The sequence below is a fragment of the Triturus cristatus genome, chromosome 9 (assembly GCF_964204655.1).
Source record: "Triturus cristatus chromosome 9, aTriCri1.1, whole genome shotgun sequence".
NCBI classification, from domain to species: Eukaryota; Metazoa; Chordata; class Amphibia; order Caudata; family Salamandridae; genus Triturus; species Triturus cristatus.
In genome coordinates, this window is record NC_140592.1 from 48140503 (window position 1) to 48159564 (window position 19062).

Here is a 19062-nt window from a genome sequence, read left to right on the forward strand (position 1 = left end):
CTTGCTCATGTCCACACAACCATCCGGTAATTCATTGTTGTGTGGTTTTTGCAGCAGGCCTGCTAACCCAAGGCGCTGCGTGCCGTGACTCAAACAAACTGATCTTATTTCCTGGAGGTGAAATCACTAGTTGACCTCCCACTTTTTTTTTTTTTTTTTTTTTTTAACCAGGTTATTAACCGCAGGTTGCTTTTTGTCAAGCTCAACTGGTTTACAGCTAAACCTTTCCTTCTTCCTACATTTTTTCTTTTTTTGATTATGCGCGCCCAATGAAGTGCATAATATGTTTTCCAAACATTATCCATTGCACATTTGCTTCTTTCATTTACCGGAGTCCACTCCACAACACAACTGTGTATTATGTTGTGGTATTTTCACGTCGTACATTTTCTTTACATCCAGTCCACTGAACTGTGGGAGGATGAAATACCGAGTAGGCCCTGCCAGGGGGCGCAGGGAACATAACCTTCGTATCGCTATGGGTTCCTCAATGCAGTACAATGGGCGACCTTTGCGCAACGTGCCAGGCCACCCTGGGCACTACTTAGCTTGCAGATTGCCCTACCCAAGGCGGCAATCGATAGATCGTGTTCCTCGAACCTAAGAACGTGCTAATGCCGCTTATCCAAGGGAAGTCATTTTTTTTTATTTTTTTTTTATAAAAAAAAAATAAATAAAGCCTGCTTTTTCAACCCCCATCCACTACAAGCCCATTTTCAGAGCGCTTACGGGGGCACCAGTTGCGATGAAGGCAGACACATTCATTTTTTTTTTTTTGTTTTTTTTTTGACAAAGTAATTTAACTGAATTTCCAAAATGAATACATGTTGATCCGAAAAACAGTCTGATTACGACGGTGTTCGAGCGAAGGAACTGCGGGGGGGGCTATTATTTATTTTTTTTATTTTTTTTTTTTATACCGAAAGTTCCGAGTTTCTATCAACTTCCTCCGATAATTGCAGGCGGAATAATTTCCAGCCATGTCCACATGTGTTCCCGAGGACCGGAAAGGTCAGAGATACTGTAATTAGTTGTTAACCCTCTCGGATATCACCAAAAGGGAGGGGTGGCCTCCATCAGTGCTGGGTGCCAGCTCTGCCGATTAACTCACTTAAATATCAAAAACCCAGAAAACTCACGCTACAGCAACTGGAGGTCTCCCATCCAAGTACTAACCAAGCCCAACCCTGCTTAGCTTCCGGGATCAGGCGGATACAGGGTGGTAAGGCCCTAGGCTGTAGATCTAATGAATTACTTGATTCTGCATCTGTAGGCACAGTGCCCTGTGCTTTTATGCGCTACGTGGTTGCTTGGACCTTCGTTCCCTGCATGTGTCGTTCTGCATACGAAATATCTGGTGCTCTATGCTGGGCCCCAGTGCCGCCCAATCATTCACTTTCCCCAAACCATGCTCCTGGGTCACCCGGAGGTAGAATGGTATTGTACAGCTCACTGCCAACATCGGGGAAAAAATTCGCGCTATATCAATGCTTAAATAAATAGAAACTTGTGCCATTTGAGGAAGGTTAAGCCGGCCCCTGCTGACACCTTCGACGGGTCCATTTCGTCTGGAAAGTACAGCCTGTCACTGCTACCGATATGCTTCACCGAGAATTCAACTGGAAGGGAGCTCATGTTTTCAGGCTTGTATATCGCACACACAGAGCGCTTCACTTGGGCACCATTTACATCACACAGACCTGTTCCTTTTGAACAAACAAACAACATGCCTCTCTTGAATTTTTCTTATCGCATCGGCATTTGCGCCCTATGTGCCACTTTCTCGCCGTTCTAACGTATCACCCACGCGCCGGTCGGCTTGTTTACCCTGCAATGATACGTTCCCTGCCGACAGGATCGTGCTTCAGTACTTGCGCCTAGGGTGCCCTTATGGCCGGCGCTAGTGGTGCATTGCCGCAGTGCCTTGCCCGGCTTAAGGGTTACCGCACCTCCCATCCCAACGGTGCTGTTGACTCATAGATGAGTATCAATAAATTCAAAGGAAAAGAATTGCGAGCAATCAGTACCCTAGTGGCCCTGCAAGCCCTGGCGGCACCTTAAAGTGTTTTATCGCAATTACGGTGTTGTATATTTATATAGCGCAAACTCGACCCTAAGGTATTGGAGCGCTTTACATGAGCACCGTATTTACATTACACATTCAGACATGGGGACAAACTTTTTTTTTTTTGCACATTAATATAGCGCGAACACGACCCGAAGTTATCGGAGCGCTTTACATGAGCCCACGGGGAGATTTAGTGATGCCTATTGAAAGGGTGCTGCTAAGATCTGGATGGAAGAGGAGAACATTCACCTAGGAGGCTGGACAATTTTAGTGTGCAACGGCCAGAGATGGATTTAATTAAACAAATTCACTCCCCTGTATTCGATCCTACATGACGCAGTGATTGCGCACAAACACGAATAAAACGCACAGCTTGCCTGACAAATTAACAATGCACTGCAGGGCTCAGACCTTTTGCACGCGTGCGCCTCCTAAAAAGACGCATCAGGTGTGCCCGGCTCACGGCCTCTTCCTCTTTGGAGTCAGTCCTTCTTGGGATGGTTTACTTCTTTGGAGCTAAGCGTTGGCCGGTCTTTTAACTCGTATTGCTGCGCGCCCTTCTGCGTCCCTCTCTTCACACCTCCATTGGTCTTAACGGGATGCATATCCCTGCGGAGGGGGTCACCAGCTTGTCTAGCTGCCCCTTGTGTGAGGCAAATATACGTATCAGGGAAAGAAAAGAGCCGTTCGTAGCCCTAGCTAGGCTCAGCCCGCCCCGCGGGCTCTCTGGGGACAGTTGTTTTGCCTCTCATATTTTCTGGGCGCCTCTCCCACCTCCCCGGGGCTCTCTGTGGACAATTGATATGTATGATCCTCTCGGGAGCCTCTCCCACCGCCCGGGCGGGGTGGTTTCTGTAGACAGTGTGTCTGATCTTTCCTGAGGGCGTATTCCCCTCGGGGGGCTCCTTGCGGACAGTGTTCATCCTGGAACCTCCCCCAGTGCCGCGAGGCCCTCTGCGGAATAAGCCAGGCCCTGGTACAGGCCGCAGTGTCCTCCCGGAAAGGGCCCAGACACTTATATTTCTTCTCAAAATTACGCACAGTAAACACGTGTCAGGCAGACGCTGTGCGGGATAGCGCAAATGTTTCCACATAACAGCCCTCCGCTCGCTGAGCCACCATCCTATAGTAACGCCACATTTGCCTACACTTGCATAGCTCGCACATCGCCATTGCGCCATAGAACCAAGGCAGGGCAGGACAACTTATTACAACATTGCCATGGTGACCGGCAGAGACGCCGCCACTCCTCGCTCCTCGAGCCTTTACCCTGCCATCGCTTTCGGCGCTGCAAGCCTCGTCATACTGCCTGGGGAGCTGGGGGTTGTGTCCGCGTGTCTCGGCTTCGGTCCATTCCCTCCCGACCTTCTGTGCCCCGGCAGGGGTGGGAACACTTCGGGCATGTCGTCCTCCGACACCTGGCACCCCCTGTTCTCTCCTGCCGGTTTGGATCCTTCATCGCCTGGGTCATGATGGTGGATACCGCAGCTGCTCCGAGTCGAAATCTTCCATTCGAAAGTATTTGGCGCCGCTCCCCCAGCTCCCATGATATGCAAGTGGGCTGCCACAGGGGGGAGCGTCGTCTTATATCTCCCCTTCCTATTGTTCTTGGAAGGGAGAGGGCGGGGGCCTCAGGGCATTCTGCCCTGCGGCGCTTCCCACCGGTGAAAACCAGTTCCTGTTCCTTCCCGGGCTCTGGCGGCCATTATGGCGCCGGCCCTCGAGCCCCCTGCGGGGGCGGCCTCTGCAATTCAGCAGGCTAGTAGTAAGGGCGTGGTATGTAGTCCGTCGTGCACTTTGGTGCACTGGTGTGTTAGAGCACTGTCATTTACAGACAGTACATTTTCTGTTGAAATTGCCAATACATTTGGATAAACATGCAGTGTTACTAAACTCTGGCGCGCAAAAAACGACAATGTATGGAATCGGGTTCAGCGGGTATTTATCATTTGCGAATGACCAAGTAAAATGTCAAGATTTGTTTTGAACTTACTCAAATCTTTGTTTCCATCACTCTTCAGACTTACAAAAAAGTGCTTCATTTGTGCTTTCCTTGTTGCTGTTATAATTAGAAATATGTGTATAGTTAATTTACTGATATTTAAATGTGTGTTAGAAAAGAAACTTGACATCCTACAGTCTTTCCATTCGTTTCCTGTACCCCAGTGGGATTATCACCCAGATCACTTTTAGAAAATCCCCTCACTTTGCAGTCAGAGAAATAGAAATACACAGCCCGACATTCGTCCTTTGGCTTTGAACACGCAGGTGACAAGATAAACACAAAATTAAAGGCATCTTTATTGCTCATTCACTTTCTGAACTTCAGCAGGATTATTTCAGGGGGTACTGCAGCACCCCAGCACCCCTACTTCCAGCGCCTATGCCCACCAGGGAAGAGTTAGAAGCCTGAAGCAGACCCTTGCAAGTGACAGCTCGACAGACACGTGTATGTTTCCATGCAGACTTGCCCTGTCATCCTGACGGATCCCTTTGTAGCCTCACTCCCTGCAGGACTAGTAACTTATTACTAATGGCTCATTGCACAAGTTTTTCCCTGAGGTCAGTGATTCGGCTTAGATTCCGATGTGCTAAACTCCCTTCGATGCTGTCTTACCCAGTAAGACCCAAAAGGCTTAATTCTCGTACTTTTAGTTCACGTTTCTGTAATATTTTTCATCCGATGTACACTTTTTGTCTGTCCCAATTTGCATTTATTGTTCTCCTATGTCTATACTGCATTTGCGATTTTGGATGTGATATAACTATTTATGTTTGGAGATATTTTCATAAACTATTTTAAATTTTAAAAAAGTTGCCCCTATTTGGTCGCCATTACCACTAATGATTAACGTGACAAAGGAGGCCCTTACATTCTATAGAACACTTCCAAAAAGGAAAATACATTTTCTTTTTCTGGTGAACGTTCATTGGGCTAATTGAATTGTTCCATCTGATTTGGTAAATAAGCCATTAGTTGCCTGTTGCTCCGAGGGCGGGTTTGCGGCCACCTTTGTGTACCTGTTCAATCAGACCCTACGCAAATGATACTGCAATGTGTGTAAAGTACCTATTTTTTTGTGTTGCTCCTGCTGCTATGAAATCTTCTTTGTAAAGCTCTACTGCTACTTGGGGCATGCCAAACATTGCGGAAAAAAACAAGTAGTTTCAGGGTGTTGCTTTACCAAGGCTACTGCCCATCACTGCCAGTATTGGCTATGGTAATGCTGTACAATTGTGGTGCAAACATTGGCAAACTCAGCAGCTTTGGGGCCCACCTTGGAATTTTATTTGGATGGTACTCTTTATTATAGTTATACCGAGAGCTGTAAGTGAATTGGGTCGTGCCAGTACTTAGTACCAGTAGGAAAACAAGCTTTGGTGAAGCTAATAGGTCTGGTGACGGTTGCCAGCCTTTTAACTTTGTCAATGCTTGTTTTGTTGTGGTTTTTGTAAAGCGTCCTAAAAGTGAAAATTATTTTTAGTCTCAAAAATTACACACCGCCATAGTTGTCCCTGCACTGAAGGAAACTACTTTGTGTGTAGATGTGCTCCTTGTTAAAGGACAAACTGCTGTCACTCATAGTGAAGTTAGCCAATGGGTGAAGTTGCCTGACCCACTGCCCCATGCTGTAGTGATCAGAAAAAAAATATGAATGACACAATAACAGTCCAATGGATGAAGAGGGCTTATTGAAGGCCCCTAAAAGTTAGTGTATTGTACATATAGTTGTAGTAAAATCTAAAGGCCTTTGCTAATGCAAGAACTAAAAAAACAGACATTGAAACAGGTACCTACCGGGCCCTGTATTCTTGCACTTCACTCACCTCCAAAATAAAAACAAGCATTTGCAATGCATTAGGTCTCGCATTTACGAAACTCATAAATTTGACACCAATTGCATTGCAAATGCTTGTCTGTGGCTGCTGGTTATCACGCCACGCAAAGGAGACCCTTCCGTCTGTTAGCTCACATAGAAATTCGCCACTATACTGTTAAGAAGTGAATTAGGACTCAATGTTGATGCCATTCAATAGATAGGAAGCCCTCATGTCCGCTAACTTCGGGAATTGTGAGAAATTTTGTGTATCAACCAGGGAGGGAGGTGTAATTTACTGCTATATAGAACATATAAGATTGCTTTCAGATAGCCTATCGTTCATGCTACATTTTGAAGCTCAATCCATGCCCCATGTGCTCGGAATTTGTAACATAGGAGCCCTGACGAAGTTCCTTCTGGCAAAGAATCGGGAACAAAACGCGTTGGCTGTGTGCCAGTTTTAAAAAGATTCATTGAATAAAAGGATTTAATTGTGGAACAACGATTAACGCCGCCTTATTTTGACTTCAGAACGAGTGCACCTTCCATCTTTCTTTTTGAATTGGCTTTCATATGACACCCTTTGACGGCGGGTGTGGGAAGAGATTGCACCACCTTATGAACTGATAGTACATATGGACTGGATGTGCTTGGCCTTGGTCTGCCGTTTGTTCTTTCATTAATTGATTGTAAAAGCACCATGCCCCGGGAGTGATAGCAAAAAGAAAAAAAATCGATTAACAAAACACCAATCTCAATAAGGAAGAAACTCTTGAATGTGTCAATTTGCTAATGCAAGGTGTCCCCTCTAGAGAAGTGAGAACTTCCAGAAGTCTAGGGTGGCCCTCATTGCCTGTCAGGCGAGGCAGGAGAGGCCAGCAGGCCCTATTCAGAAGGGGTACCACTGAAGGGGAGAGTAGAAGGGGGCAATGCTAAATTATCTCATTTATGGCATCCTTTTCAAATTCAGCTTTCCTCTAAATGGATTTCCTCTCAAACCTGCAGAAAGGAGTGCAAATGAAATTACCCCCTCCTTCCCCCATGGGCAAACAAAGCTTTTAATCCATGTACTATGCATATTCCCCATATGGCCTGTTTTTTGTTGTTGTTATTGGCATCTTATGAAGAGGTTTCCTTCTGTCATGCATCGACTCTGCAACACTATTTTGTGGCACATGCACGGTCTTTGACAAGGATTAGCTCAAGCCGTAGACGCAGTTTTGTGCAAACCAGAACATCCGACCCGCAGATATGGTTTTTAAAAACAGAAAAACTGCACATATCAAGTCAGATTTTGCTGCGTTTTATAAAGTTCTGAACCGGTGTAAACAAAATTCCTGTCACGTCTTATAGCTGGTAATTGGTGCCTGTTAGGTTCAGATGGTATATTTACAAAATCTGTGGAAAGTATGGTTTTTATAAGCTGGACCTGTATTTTACTGTCCAATGTTTAACATCTATGTAACAATCGCTAAATCCAGCAGAAACATTATGTAACCCATAAACTGGAATGTCCACTGGGGATTTGGACGGCCACGCTTCATTCTTAGAGTGCATTTACATTTGGCTGTTGATCAGCCACAATTGTTTCAAATGACTGTTTCACTGGAATGAGCACAATGGCATTCACTAGAAATAAAATGTCTAAATTATATTTATACAAAGCGTTGTATGTGTATTTACTGAAAGGGGCATGTTTTTGATTGGTAAGATCTCTGCCACGGTTTGTTTACCAGCATGTAATTTTACTCCAGGGAGGTGGCAAAGGTTCGGCAAGCCAGCTTGCGTGCAGATCCATGCAGAGATAAATAAGCTGAGTCCAGAATTGATAATTTTGCCAGGTGAGGTCCACGTGAAAGCTCAACTGCTCAGGCCGCGACATGTTATTGTAAAAATACTGTGCTCTCTCTGCCCATGCGCCCCCGCCCCTCTGGGTGGTATGGAGATTCAGCTGATTACCATCTGGCTGAGGTCAGCGGCCATATGCAGCTACCAGAGAAGGAAGAGGCCACCCACTCGCTGGCGGCCAGATGCATAAGAAACTGCCCCAAGCAGTTCCTGGCAGAGTTCCCAGCGCTGCCCTGCCCTGATCCCGGGCACAATGCTCTTCGGCACAGAGCACTTTATTAATCTGAATTACTTAATGTGTCCCGGGTTACTGTGACACCACAGATTTGATTTTCACAGTTATTAATAAAAAGCGGCGTGTCCGCCATTACATAAAAGCACCCAACGGCTGCTTGTTAACCAGGGCCCTCGGTAAACCAGGAAGCAGTGGGGATGGGGAGGGGTGAGTCCGGGACTGCGTTCGGCAGCCGGGATGCGCGTGCATGTTAATGCGCACTATTGGTTTTTTTTTTTTAAACCAATTACGCTGTGTAAGCTTAAGGATACTGAAGGTAGGCCGTGCTGCTTTCGGAATGAACGGAAGTCACGTATGGCATGAAGAGCCAATAATGAGGCGGATAAAAAAAAAAATGCACAAGTTAACGAATCGCAAGCCACGAGAAAGTAACAAGCAATGGGTGGAGTTTCAACACCCATTTGGATTACTAGATGTCTCGGAGAGACAGCGCATGCGCGCTGGCTAGGCGAGACCTAATGAATGCCAGGTGACAAAAAACAGGTCCTTTAATTGGAATTAGAACGATTTTGTCCAGTGTGATCATGGTTCATTTCTGTTAAAAAATAAAAGGACACAGTTTCCATATGTATATAATCTCATATAGAGAAAAGGTTGCACGGATGGTCTACAAAAGCCATGAAAAAGAGCGCGACAGGAAGAGATGTGTTGCTGTGAAGGAGAGGAGGGAGCATGTAACCCTCCAAGGCACACTGGGGCTATCTCTGGTGCCACCCCAAGCTGTTAGTATATCTTACCCCTGCTCTTGGTTCTTGTACTGTGCCCAGGAAGCCTTCTAGGGTCTGTGGCAATTAGGTCCATAAGATGAAACAGAACCAGATTGAATCTGCAGAAGGAGAGTGTGGCCTCATAAAAGTAGTGCACATAGGATGAATGTCTTGCATTCCTAAGAACTTAGGAGAAAACTCTACCAAGGATCACCTAAACTGACATACCCTCTCGTAAACTCTTTAAGAAGGTGGCCCTTGGGGAAGTCTTAGACCCACCTTGTTACAGAGCAGAAGAAGGGATATATCAATAAGAACAACAGTTGATCCCCCCCCACCCTCTAAACTTAGGTTGTACATCCAGAGTCCACCATCTGCATATGAATTGGGAAAAAGTTCTCTTTGCCCTCTCGCCAAGTTGACAATACCCTGATGCAATTCTCTAATGGCGCATGTTGCTGATATGGTTTGAGCTACTGAAATTTATGAAACCTTTTTCTACTTCCTTCAAAACAGACTTTTAATTGAGATTGGAGGCTAGTTAGCAGTGCACAATTTGAGGCCTGCCTGCATCCACTGCTCCAGCTTCCAGGCGTATAGCAATGGAGATCCTTGTGTGTTGTAAAGCCTGGTCTTACATCATCCGTCACTTTACCAGTCGCCATTCCATGTGTGGCCATTACCCCAGTGGTCAGAGGAAGCAAACGCAATAAGCCTTCTAAAGACTTCTTTGTTGCTTTCAAAAATGGAAAGCCAAAGAAGTAAAACCAGTTACACAAAGCCAATCAGTTCCATCCAAAATAATTTAAGCTGCTGGGGAGGAAGTGAGTTACTCCTTTTCTCCACTCATCTGGGCTGACACCTCATGGCTGTTTAATTCTAATGGAGATTAGATGGGGGCTGAGACACCCTCCCTTGCTGTCGACTCCCACAGCATCGCCACCAGGCCTCATCCAGTCTGGCTTGCAGTGCAGAGAATCTCCTATCACTACCCGTGTAAATGTTAATGCAGTTGCTAGTCAACCAGTTATCCCGGTCTTCGTCACTTGTAGTGAGTAATATGACAGAGACTTTCAAACTAGTCTAGACCGCCACACCTTGAACATGTTTCTTCCAAATTAAACAAACTAAATGGTGACAGTGGAGCCAATATGGCTCTTTCATATTCTGAAGTAGGAGTCCCAGAGGCAACACCTGAGGTTTGACACTGTGTTAAGGGTGCAGCGTTAAAATGTTTTGATGAACAGATTTTTTGAGTGCTTGTTCACCCGGAGGTCTCTTGGTGCTTGGTAGAGGGGTGAAAAAGAGAACAAGCTACTGAATAAAATTATTCTGTAAAGACAAAAAGGTTGGTACCGCATTCCGGATTTATGGTGATAGATGGGAAAAGAGTAACCTCTGTAGGAACATTTGTGGATGCAGGGTATTGTCAATAGCTGAAGTTGAGACGAGCCTTCGATCCACGCTCTGAGATTTCTCCATGGTCATGGCAGTGTTGGTAGCTCCCCTGATAGAGCAGAGGCCTGGAGTTATTGTGCTCTCCTGCCTATGAAACCTCTGGAGATTGTGCATCGGGTTATATTCCTGCTCTTCTGCTTGGGCCCATTCTGTGTATTTGAACATTAATAATCGGCTTCCACTTCAGGTAATGTTCTTCTTCTTAAGTGGATTTCTGTGTATCAAAGCTGGTAACGTTTTGCCACAGAAGGTTCTCTCCTCGGACATAACACATCACATCATCGCTCATTCCGGTTTCAGATTGGTCTGGCCTTCCTAGGCCACCTTTATTGATGTGGTCGCTTCTGATAGGCTGCAAACATACACTAAGTAGAGGCAGTCTCAGTCTCGTAGTGTTCCCATGTCTAAAGACGTCAGCATCAATCTAAACTTAACTTAGCAAGAACTACTGGTGTCCATAGGATTGGAGATTTACTTATATGGTTAGAGAGGCCCAGTGAGTTTAAGGCTTATGGTGTGCAGTATATACATCCTTAGGTGTTTTCTAGAATTTTATTTCTGACAGAGAAGGCACTTATGTTTATTTAGGCTGACAACAACACAGACATATTTTATGTAAAAAATGGCTTCTCACACATTAATTGCCCAATTATCAGCTATTCAGACATGCAATGTGAATGTTGGCATGGGTCTGTAGAAATGCTTTCTCCTCACTGGACTTGCCCAATAGGATAGCATACTTTTGATGCTTACGTATTGCCACAAGAAGAATCACTCCACAGCATATTGGTTGCCCTGCTGTTTGACATATTGGGTTATCCAAGCAGAGCCTTTCCATGTCAGAGGAGGACACAAAGTAGTGTGTGTTTGCCTGTTGATGGGCTAGGCTACATCCTCTCTCTGATGTGTGCGGCTCATCAGCAGGCAGTAGAGTCTCATTCCTTCATTTCTTTTCCCGTGATCCCTAATTTTGTCGTTTACCCAAGAGTTTCAAAGGATTCAGGAGTGTCAAGTTGGGTGTCTTCAAGATGGTCCACCTCAACACTCCTGGAGAAGCACCATCTGGTGCTAAATCTGCAACAGTACTTAATGTACCTGCAGGGGTTGTAGTATAAATCTGGTCATCTTTGGATTCCAGGAGCCTTTTTGGAGGAGTAATTTCTCTGCAAGTTTGGCATTCCTGCTACATCATGTGTATGGGGTTAGCATGTCGAAATATTAGGCTCTTAAAACGAATTAAGCTACACCCATCGAGATAGCTCCAAGATTTTCCCTTTCATTAATCTATTGCAATCTAAACCCTAGTGCCCACATTTTATACAAGTAATTAGTGAATCTACCATTTTACATTATTAAATATTCATGTAGTGGCTCCCTTCTTCTAAGTAACACAGAGTTCTGGTGCATTTATGCTGATAGCATTGATATTGTAAGCCCTGGTCTTGAAGAAATGTGAGTTCCCCACAAATGCTTCCACTGTGGTCTGGTATCAAGTGGAACAGCTAAAAACGTAAAGGGCAGGGCTGCCATCCTTCTTTGATGACTGGGACATCAACAGGGATCTGCAGTCTGTAATGTCCAATGTTTGGGCGCGGCAGCTAGTGATGTCTGGGAAGTCTTCTTGATCTGCTTCCTGTGTAGAGGGAGTTTCTTTGAAATGTGCCTTGCCATGAAAGGGGCACCAAACAGGTCAGTATATGATGCACAATAGTGTGGCCTGAATATTGAAAAGCAGTACTGAGGTTAGAGGGCCAGGAGTTGCATAAGTAAGAAGGACCCTGTTAGAAGAGAGTTTAGCCATGTAGTTTTCCTAGTATCTTCTGTGACTTATTTACCCAACATGAAACTTATTAACTATAAACCGATCCCTATAGTTTTGGATCCCCTATTATATACTTTTCATAAAATATATCAAGCAAAAAAAATTATTCAGCTTAGTTCTGTATTGAAATCTTACAAATGTATAATAATGTGTTCACTAATGCCGTGATTGTCCTGGGAGCTGTAGTGGTTTGAGTTTACACTTAAACACTAGAGCATAGATGCATGCGTGACTGTGCGGCATCCATGTTGAGTGTAGGAAAACCCTTCAGAGCTCTCTGGAGTAGGACATAGAGCTGTATCTGGCAGCATCTCATCAGTATGCGGAAGACCGTGGACAACCCAGGGCAATAGCACAGTCTCGATTTCTTACATCACACTTTGTTAGCGGACATCGTTGGACATCAAAGGTGAGAGCACACAGCTACACCTGCGCATGTAGCATGTGTCAGCCATGCGGAAGTTATGTGAATAATTCAAGTCATTTGGGTTTAACTACACCTTTTTAAATCAAATTATTTTAATACAACTGATTCGACAATCAATATTTTCTTTCTGAATGCATTTTTTTCATTTATAAAGGAGAAATTCCTTCTTTAGCACTTCTACACATGTAAACCCGAGTGTTAATCCTTCTTTCTCTCCATTCACTCCACCATTTATTTTTTTAGTAATTTACCTCGTACTACGTGGTCTCCCTCCCCTACTCCCTTCCATTAGTAAACACAAACTTACTCCTCTCTCTCATCTGCATATGTTTTTTCTCTTTCCAATTTTTTTATTGGTCAACTTCCTTCGCCATCCACCTCTCCTACGAATCTTGGCTTCATATTTGATTCCCAACTCTCTTGCATTGCACTGGTCAACACATTGACCCCTGAATGGTTATTTTATATGGGATTACTGCATAAAGTCCTTTCATTGCTAACTTTAGAAATTTGCAAATGGGTCATCCATTCATCCTCTGGCCTGGACTACTGCAACTCATTGATACAAATCTTCTTAGAATCCTTTCTCGCAATTCGATTTCTGGTCACATTCAGGATTTTCAACGGGTCTCATTCCAGAGACTCTACATCCCCAAAGTCCTTTGTATCTGTCAGAGCTCTTTGGGTGGCAAAGGCGCTTACTGTCTGGACGTGCCATTGCCCCTTATCACCCAACCTGGACCCTGCGCTCTGACTGTGGGTGTTTTATTTCCACCCCTAGATTAAGCAAGGTTTGAGTGGGTGGCTGTTCCTTTTCGCATCTCGCATCTAAGCTCTGGAACAGACTTCATTTAGCTATCAGATCTGAGCCCAACTCCTTCTTTCATTTCACAAAAACTTGGCCCTTCGCCTGGAGCCTACGCTGCTGGTGTTTTCCTTTGTAACAGCCATGCGTGCCCTAGTAGTGTATCTGTGTGCTCTTTACAGGTTCTCTTCATTAATCATTATTCCATCATTTCTTTTCTACCCTTTTTTTCCTAACTGTTTTGTACAGTTTTCCTTTCCAATTTTGTTTACATTTGTAATTCGAACCATTTTGTATTTAAATTAAATATAATGAAGTAATACCTGTCTGCTTTTTAAATGAGCTAAGGGTAACAGTTTACTCCTCTGTTTTTAAATTTACCCACTCTTTATGGCGAGCCACGTTTTTTAGGGTACAGGACAAGTGAGCTGATTGTGGTGAATGGGGGATGTGCTTGAACAAATACATGTGCAAGTATATACCATGGTACAAGAGTGTTTGCACATTCCACTCTTCCAATATGGTGTACAGATAATCCCTTTCTGTGTCAGTGCACATTCCACTCTTCCAATATGGCGTATAGATAATCCCTTGCTGTGTCAGTGCACATTCCTCTCTTCCAATATGGCATACAGATAATCCCTTTCTGTGTCAATGCACATTCCACTCTTCCAATATGGCGTATAGATAATCCCTTGCTGTGTCAGTGCACGTTCCTCTCTTCCAATATGGCGTACAGATAATCCCTTTCTGTGTCAATGCACATTCCACTCTTCCAATATGGCGTATAGATAATCCCTTGCTGTGTCAGTGCACATTCCTCTCTTCCAATATGGCGTATAGATAATCCCTTGCTGTGTCAGTGCACATTCCTCTCTTCCAATATGGCGTATAGATAATCCCTTGCTGTGCCAGTGCACATTCCTCTCTTCCAATATGGTGTACAGATAATCCCTTGCTGTGTCAAAATATCTACTAATTTCTGTACCTCAAAGATACAGTGAAGAGTTGGTATACGTAAAAGATTTGTTTTCTTCTCAGGATGGACCTGCAGTGCCCCAAGGGCTGGTGGGGGAACCCCTCCTGTGGACCCTGTAGCTGCGATGTGAACAAAGGGTTTGATCCAGACTGCAATAAGACCAACGGGCAGTGCCACTGCAAGGTAAGGATGGCATGCGGGTAATCAGGACCTTTGCTTATTCACAGACTTCAAATCCATCAACTACAAACTTCGAGTCAATGTTTTCTACTTTATTCTCATCTAAAGAGTCTATTATTGTTATTGTTTATATTACATCAAGTCAGGTTCATTGTGTCCCATCTCAGCTACTTTCTAAAATAAAGGTTATACAGAAAATGGAAGTAAATCTGTGGCAGCGTGCCTCTAGCTTTCCCATCGCACTGCTACTTATACTGCGTACTTATACCACTTCTCTGCTGAGCAATACTTATAATGATATTCACATGGTGTTCTGCTTGGGTTTTCGGATCAGATAGAACCCGCTCATCAGAGCCTCACTAACCCAGCCAGAACGTTACCCCCTCTCTCTCCCCATAGGGCCTATCTACAATAGGTAACCACATATATCTTACCACCTAAGGACAGGGAATTCCTACTATACATACCAAGACCTCTTACAATCGGCGGCCTCGCGATCCCATACGGATCCAGACCTCTCTGCCCATACGACAGTATCACAAGTGGCGGCCTCGCGATCCCATACGAATCCAGACCTCTCTACCCAGACGGCAGTCTCAGCACAATCGGCGGCCTCGCGATCCCATACGAATCCAGACCTCTCTGCCCATACGACAGTATCACAAGTGGCGGCCTCGCGATCCCATACGAATCCAGACCTCTCTACCCAGACGGCAGTCTCAGCACAATCGGCGGCCTCGCGATCCCATACGAATCCAGACCTCTCTGCCCATACGACAGTATCACAAGTGGCGGCCTCGCGATCCCATACGAATCCAGACCTCTCTGCCCATACGACAGTATCACAAGTGGCGGCCTCGCGATCCCATACGAATCCAGACCTCTCTACCCAGACGGCAGTATCACAAGTGGCGGCCTCGCGATCCCATATGAATCCAGACCTCTCTACCCAGACTGCAGTCTCAGCACAATCGGCGGCCTCGCGATCCCATACGAATCCAGACCTCTCTGCCCATACGACAGTATCACAAGTGGCGGCCTCGCGATCCCATATGAATCCAGACCTCTCTACCCAGACGGCAGTCTCAGCACAATCGGCGGCCTCGCGATCCCATACGAATCCAGACCTCTCTACCCAGACGGCAGTATCACAAGTGGCGGCCTCGCGATCCCATACGAATCCAGACCTCTCTGCCCATACGACAGTATCACAAGTGGCGGCCTCGCGATCCCATACGAATCCAGACCTCTCTACCCAGACGGCAGTATCACAAGTGGCGGCCTCGCGATCCCATACGAATCCAGACCTCTCTACCCAGACGGCAGTCTCAGCACAATCGGCGGCCTCGCGATCCCATACGAATCCAGACCTCTCTGCCCATACGACAGTATCACAAGTGGCGGCCTCGCGATCCCATACGAATCCAGACCTCTCTACCCAGACGGCAGTCTCATACGACGGTTCATCCTATGATCACCATAACATACAAAAAGGGAATCAGTCTCACTATTCATCAGATTACACAAGGACTGCCAGTTCGAGCATAGCCTGTTCTCCAGTTCGAGGGGCTCCTCTTTCCCTTATTCAGTTACCACTTACCTGATCAGGGTTAACATCTGTTCATGTAGCCGCAGCTGACTAGAAGAATAGGCTACCCTCTCATACAAGAACACGCAGCACATGTTGGTTCACTACAAACTGGGTACTTTATTACTCATTACATACGCAATCACATAACATTACAATATAACACATAACCTGCAAAGAAAAGTGAAAGATTAAGTTGTACACTCTAATAAGAAAGGGTCGACATCACCTTAATAGTGTGTATCCTGCACTCAGTGGTCATCTAGGTTCCCTTCTCGCCTGTGCCTCGGCTCGCCTGGAAGTCACGCCTCCGCAGTCACGGATACATGTCTGCACCACTATGCGCTGTTCTCTTCACCCTTCTCCGAGTCACTGGGACCTCTTCCTTATCGGCTACTCTCTCCTCTCTGGCTATTCTGCTAGGAGAGTATCTGTCTCTCGGTTCTTCTCCGCCTTCAAGATGGCGTCTGTCTTCCCTGGAATAAGTAGTAGCTTTACTGCTAACGGCTAGATGCCGCCTACGGACTGAACATGTAACTGCCTCAGACTTTCACTAATATAGAGGTGCGTTTCCTCATGGAAAATTCCGGCCCGTAACCTGCCGCCCACCAAATTCTTGTACCTCCCCGTACCAAGGACACGTTCCCAGCCGGCCGGCCTGATGTAGTGTCTTCGGCATGAAGAAAAATACAATCCTTCGATAAGGGCCGGCCTGAACCGGTTCTCTCCAAGCGAATAACACCTCATAACTAAAACATTACATTTGACCTAGAAGCATCCCAAGCTGCCGGAGCAGAAAGAAAGATGGAGTCTCTCCCGTTTGAGGCCTACCAGGCCTGAATTCAGCACGGCTCCATGAAATACCCTCACTACAGGACAGGTTATCCCTAATACTAACGAATCTATCCCCTAGGCTATGTGTGCAAGCCCTGATCTATGGGGAAGAGCACAGAATCATGTCGAAGTGCCTAGTAAATAGGCTCCATTCACTACTCTAACCCTTAGACTTGAATGGTAAGAGACTGAAGTCACATTCAATCACTTTTTCACACAAGAAGGCCGGGAAAATCGAGCAGAACATTTCACCCTTGACTTCAGTCTATTATGCATTCATTAAACAGAACTAATATCTGTGGAAGAATAATATGAAACAAGACTAACTGATCTATGTCTAGTACCAGGTGTGCAGAATTGAAGTAGTGAAGGAATACACTGAATAAAGCAACAGATAGAAATCAAAATGCCGATAGTAATCAGAATACCTCCTAATATCTGACGCAACATATGCAAATCAGGTAACCAATTAAAGAGCCAGTCAAACCAGCCCTGGTCAATGTGTTTTCTAACTTCTTCTGTCAAGTCATGTAGTTTATCAATGTGAGCTTGAATGGATTTTGTATGATCAGACAAGTTAAAACAACAAAGACCCTCAAAATCAGAACAATCGTGTCCATGTTTAAGCAAAAGATAATCGATGGCCGCTCTATTTTGCAAGATAGCTCTACGTTCACCCTGGGCGTCTAATAGCATGTCAGACAGGACTATAGAAGTATGATTAATGGATTTTACCATCCAGCAGGCCATTTTCCCAATAGATTTGGCATTATAAACTGCCAAAGCAGGAACACCAACAATTGAAACAGCCAGACTAAGGTATTCAGACTTGGAATATAAATGCAAAGATGAGTCACAATCCTCCTGTAACCTCACTGTATCTCGAATCACACGAGAGTTGGCATTCGGATGTGATGAAAACATTAACAAGCTCAGTCTAGTAATGGCACAAGGGCCTCCAGAAATATTTGCGGGAATATATGGCCAGGAAGTATTACCACATGAGAAAAGCCATCCGGCAGGTAGTAACATCGTGCGATAATGACTGGGGGTAACTACCATACTCTTGCAAGTCATGTCATTCTGAACAGAAGTACATGTTTTCGGTGTCCTTTGAAGGCACAAAGTTCGTTCATGAGCGGTGAATGAAGTGGCACCTTTCAATCTTAAACGCATACATTCAGAAATCGCACTAGGATCACAAGTAAGGAAAAAACACAAATCACCCTGTGTGATATTATAGGTAACTATTTGGGACTGGATGGGGGGTATCGGGTCTGACAGTACAGTACACAAGGGGCAATACTCATGGGTAGCAAAATCGCCCAGAAGAACATTGGGGCGAGCATTCGATAAATTGAAAATATGAGTCAAAGTCTCCAATGAAGCAGGGACAGCAACTAAACAAGTCGCTAGAATGTCAGTCACCGATCTCATCGGTGTCAGGCAGAAATGAGGGGCTTTAGTCACTCGTTTGGCTAACGTAGTCCAAAAGTTCGACGACGAATCCCACGCAGCGAAGGAACGCGACACTCGGGTTCTCAACTCAGCCCGGGTTGATGGGATCCCTCCTCTCTCGTCGTACCAGCCCAAAAGGAGTCCAACGCCGACACATCCTGCAGCAACAGTCCAAAGAATGATCTGAAAGAGAATCAAATACAGGCATTATTCATTCTCGTAAGTAACATTTGTCAGCCGGGACTGCTTCCCAGCTATCTTTCCCTGGTCTCATAACTAAAATGGTGTTGTCTTGACCGGTTGCAATGACTTCTGCTTGTTCAGGGGGATTCTTAGGCGACTGCACCCAAACTCTGGCCCCAGGATTATCTGTGGAGCCAAAACCTTTCTGGCCTCGTACAGTTAGCAACGTTGGGGCAGTGCCTTTTGTGATCTCACCACTGAAAACAGGCATGATTAGCAATTGAGCCACTCGGTCAGTTTGACGTATCAGTAAGTCAACCTCACTGCTATTCAGCAGGAGCACCTTAATCTCTCCCTGATAATCACTATCAATGATTCCTCCAAGCACCTGAATGCCTTTTACAGCCAGCCCCGATCTAGGGGCGATTAATCCGAAATTCCCAGTTGGTATATGAACACCAACACCAGTTTCAATGATGACTCGATCCTTACTTTTTATAATGGTGTTATCCATGGCATGCAAGTCTAAACCTGCCGACCCTGGGGTCGCTCTACATGGAGCCAAAGCTCCGGGAGTAATCTCCCAGTA

General features: G+C 45.3%; 1 protein-coding gene across 1 annotated transcript in view; it reads left to right on the forward strand.

Moving 5' to 3' along the window:
• Positions 1–19062, forward strand: part of CELSR3 (cadherin EGF LAG seven-pass G-type receptor 3) — a 790626-nt gene that overhangs the window by 546329 nt on the left and 225235 nt on the right. Inside the window, exon 14 of the mRNA XM_085624365.1 lies at positions 14293–14413. Coding sequence (XP_085480491.1) covers positions 14293–14413 — 121 coding nt within the window. The remainder of the gene's footprint in view (positions 1–14292; positions 14414–19062) is intronic.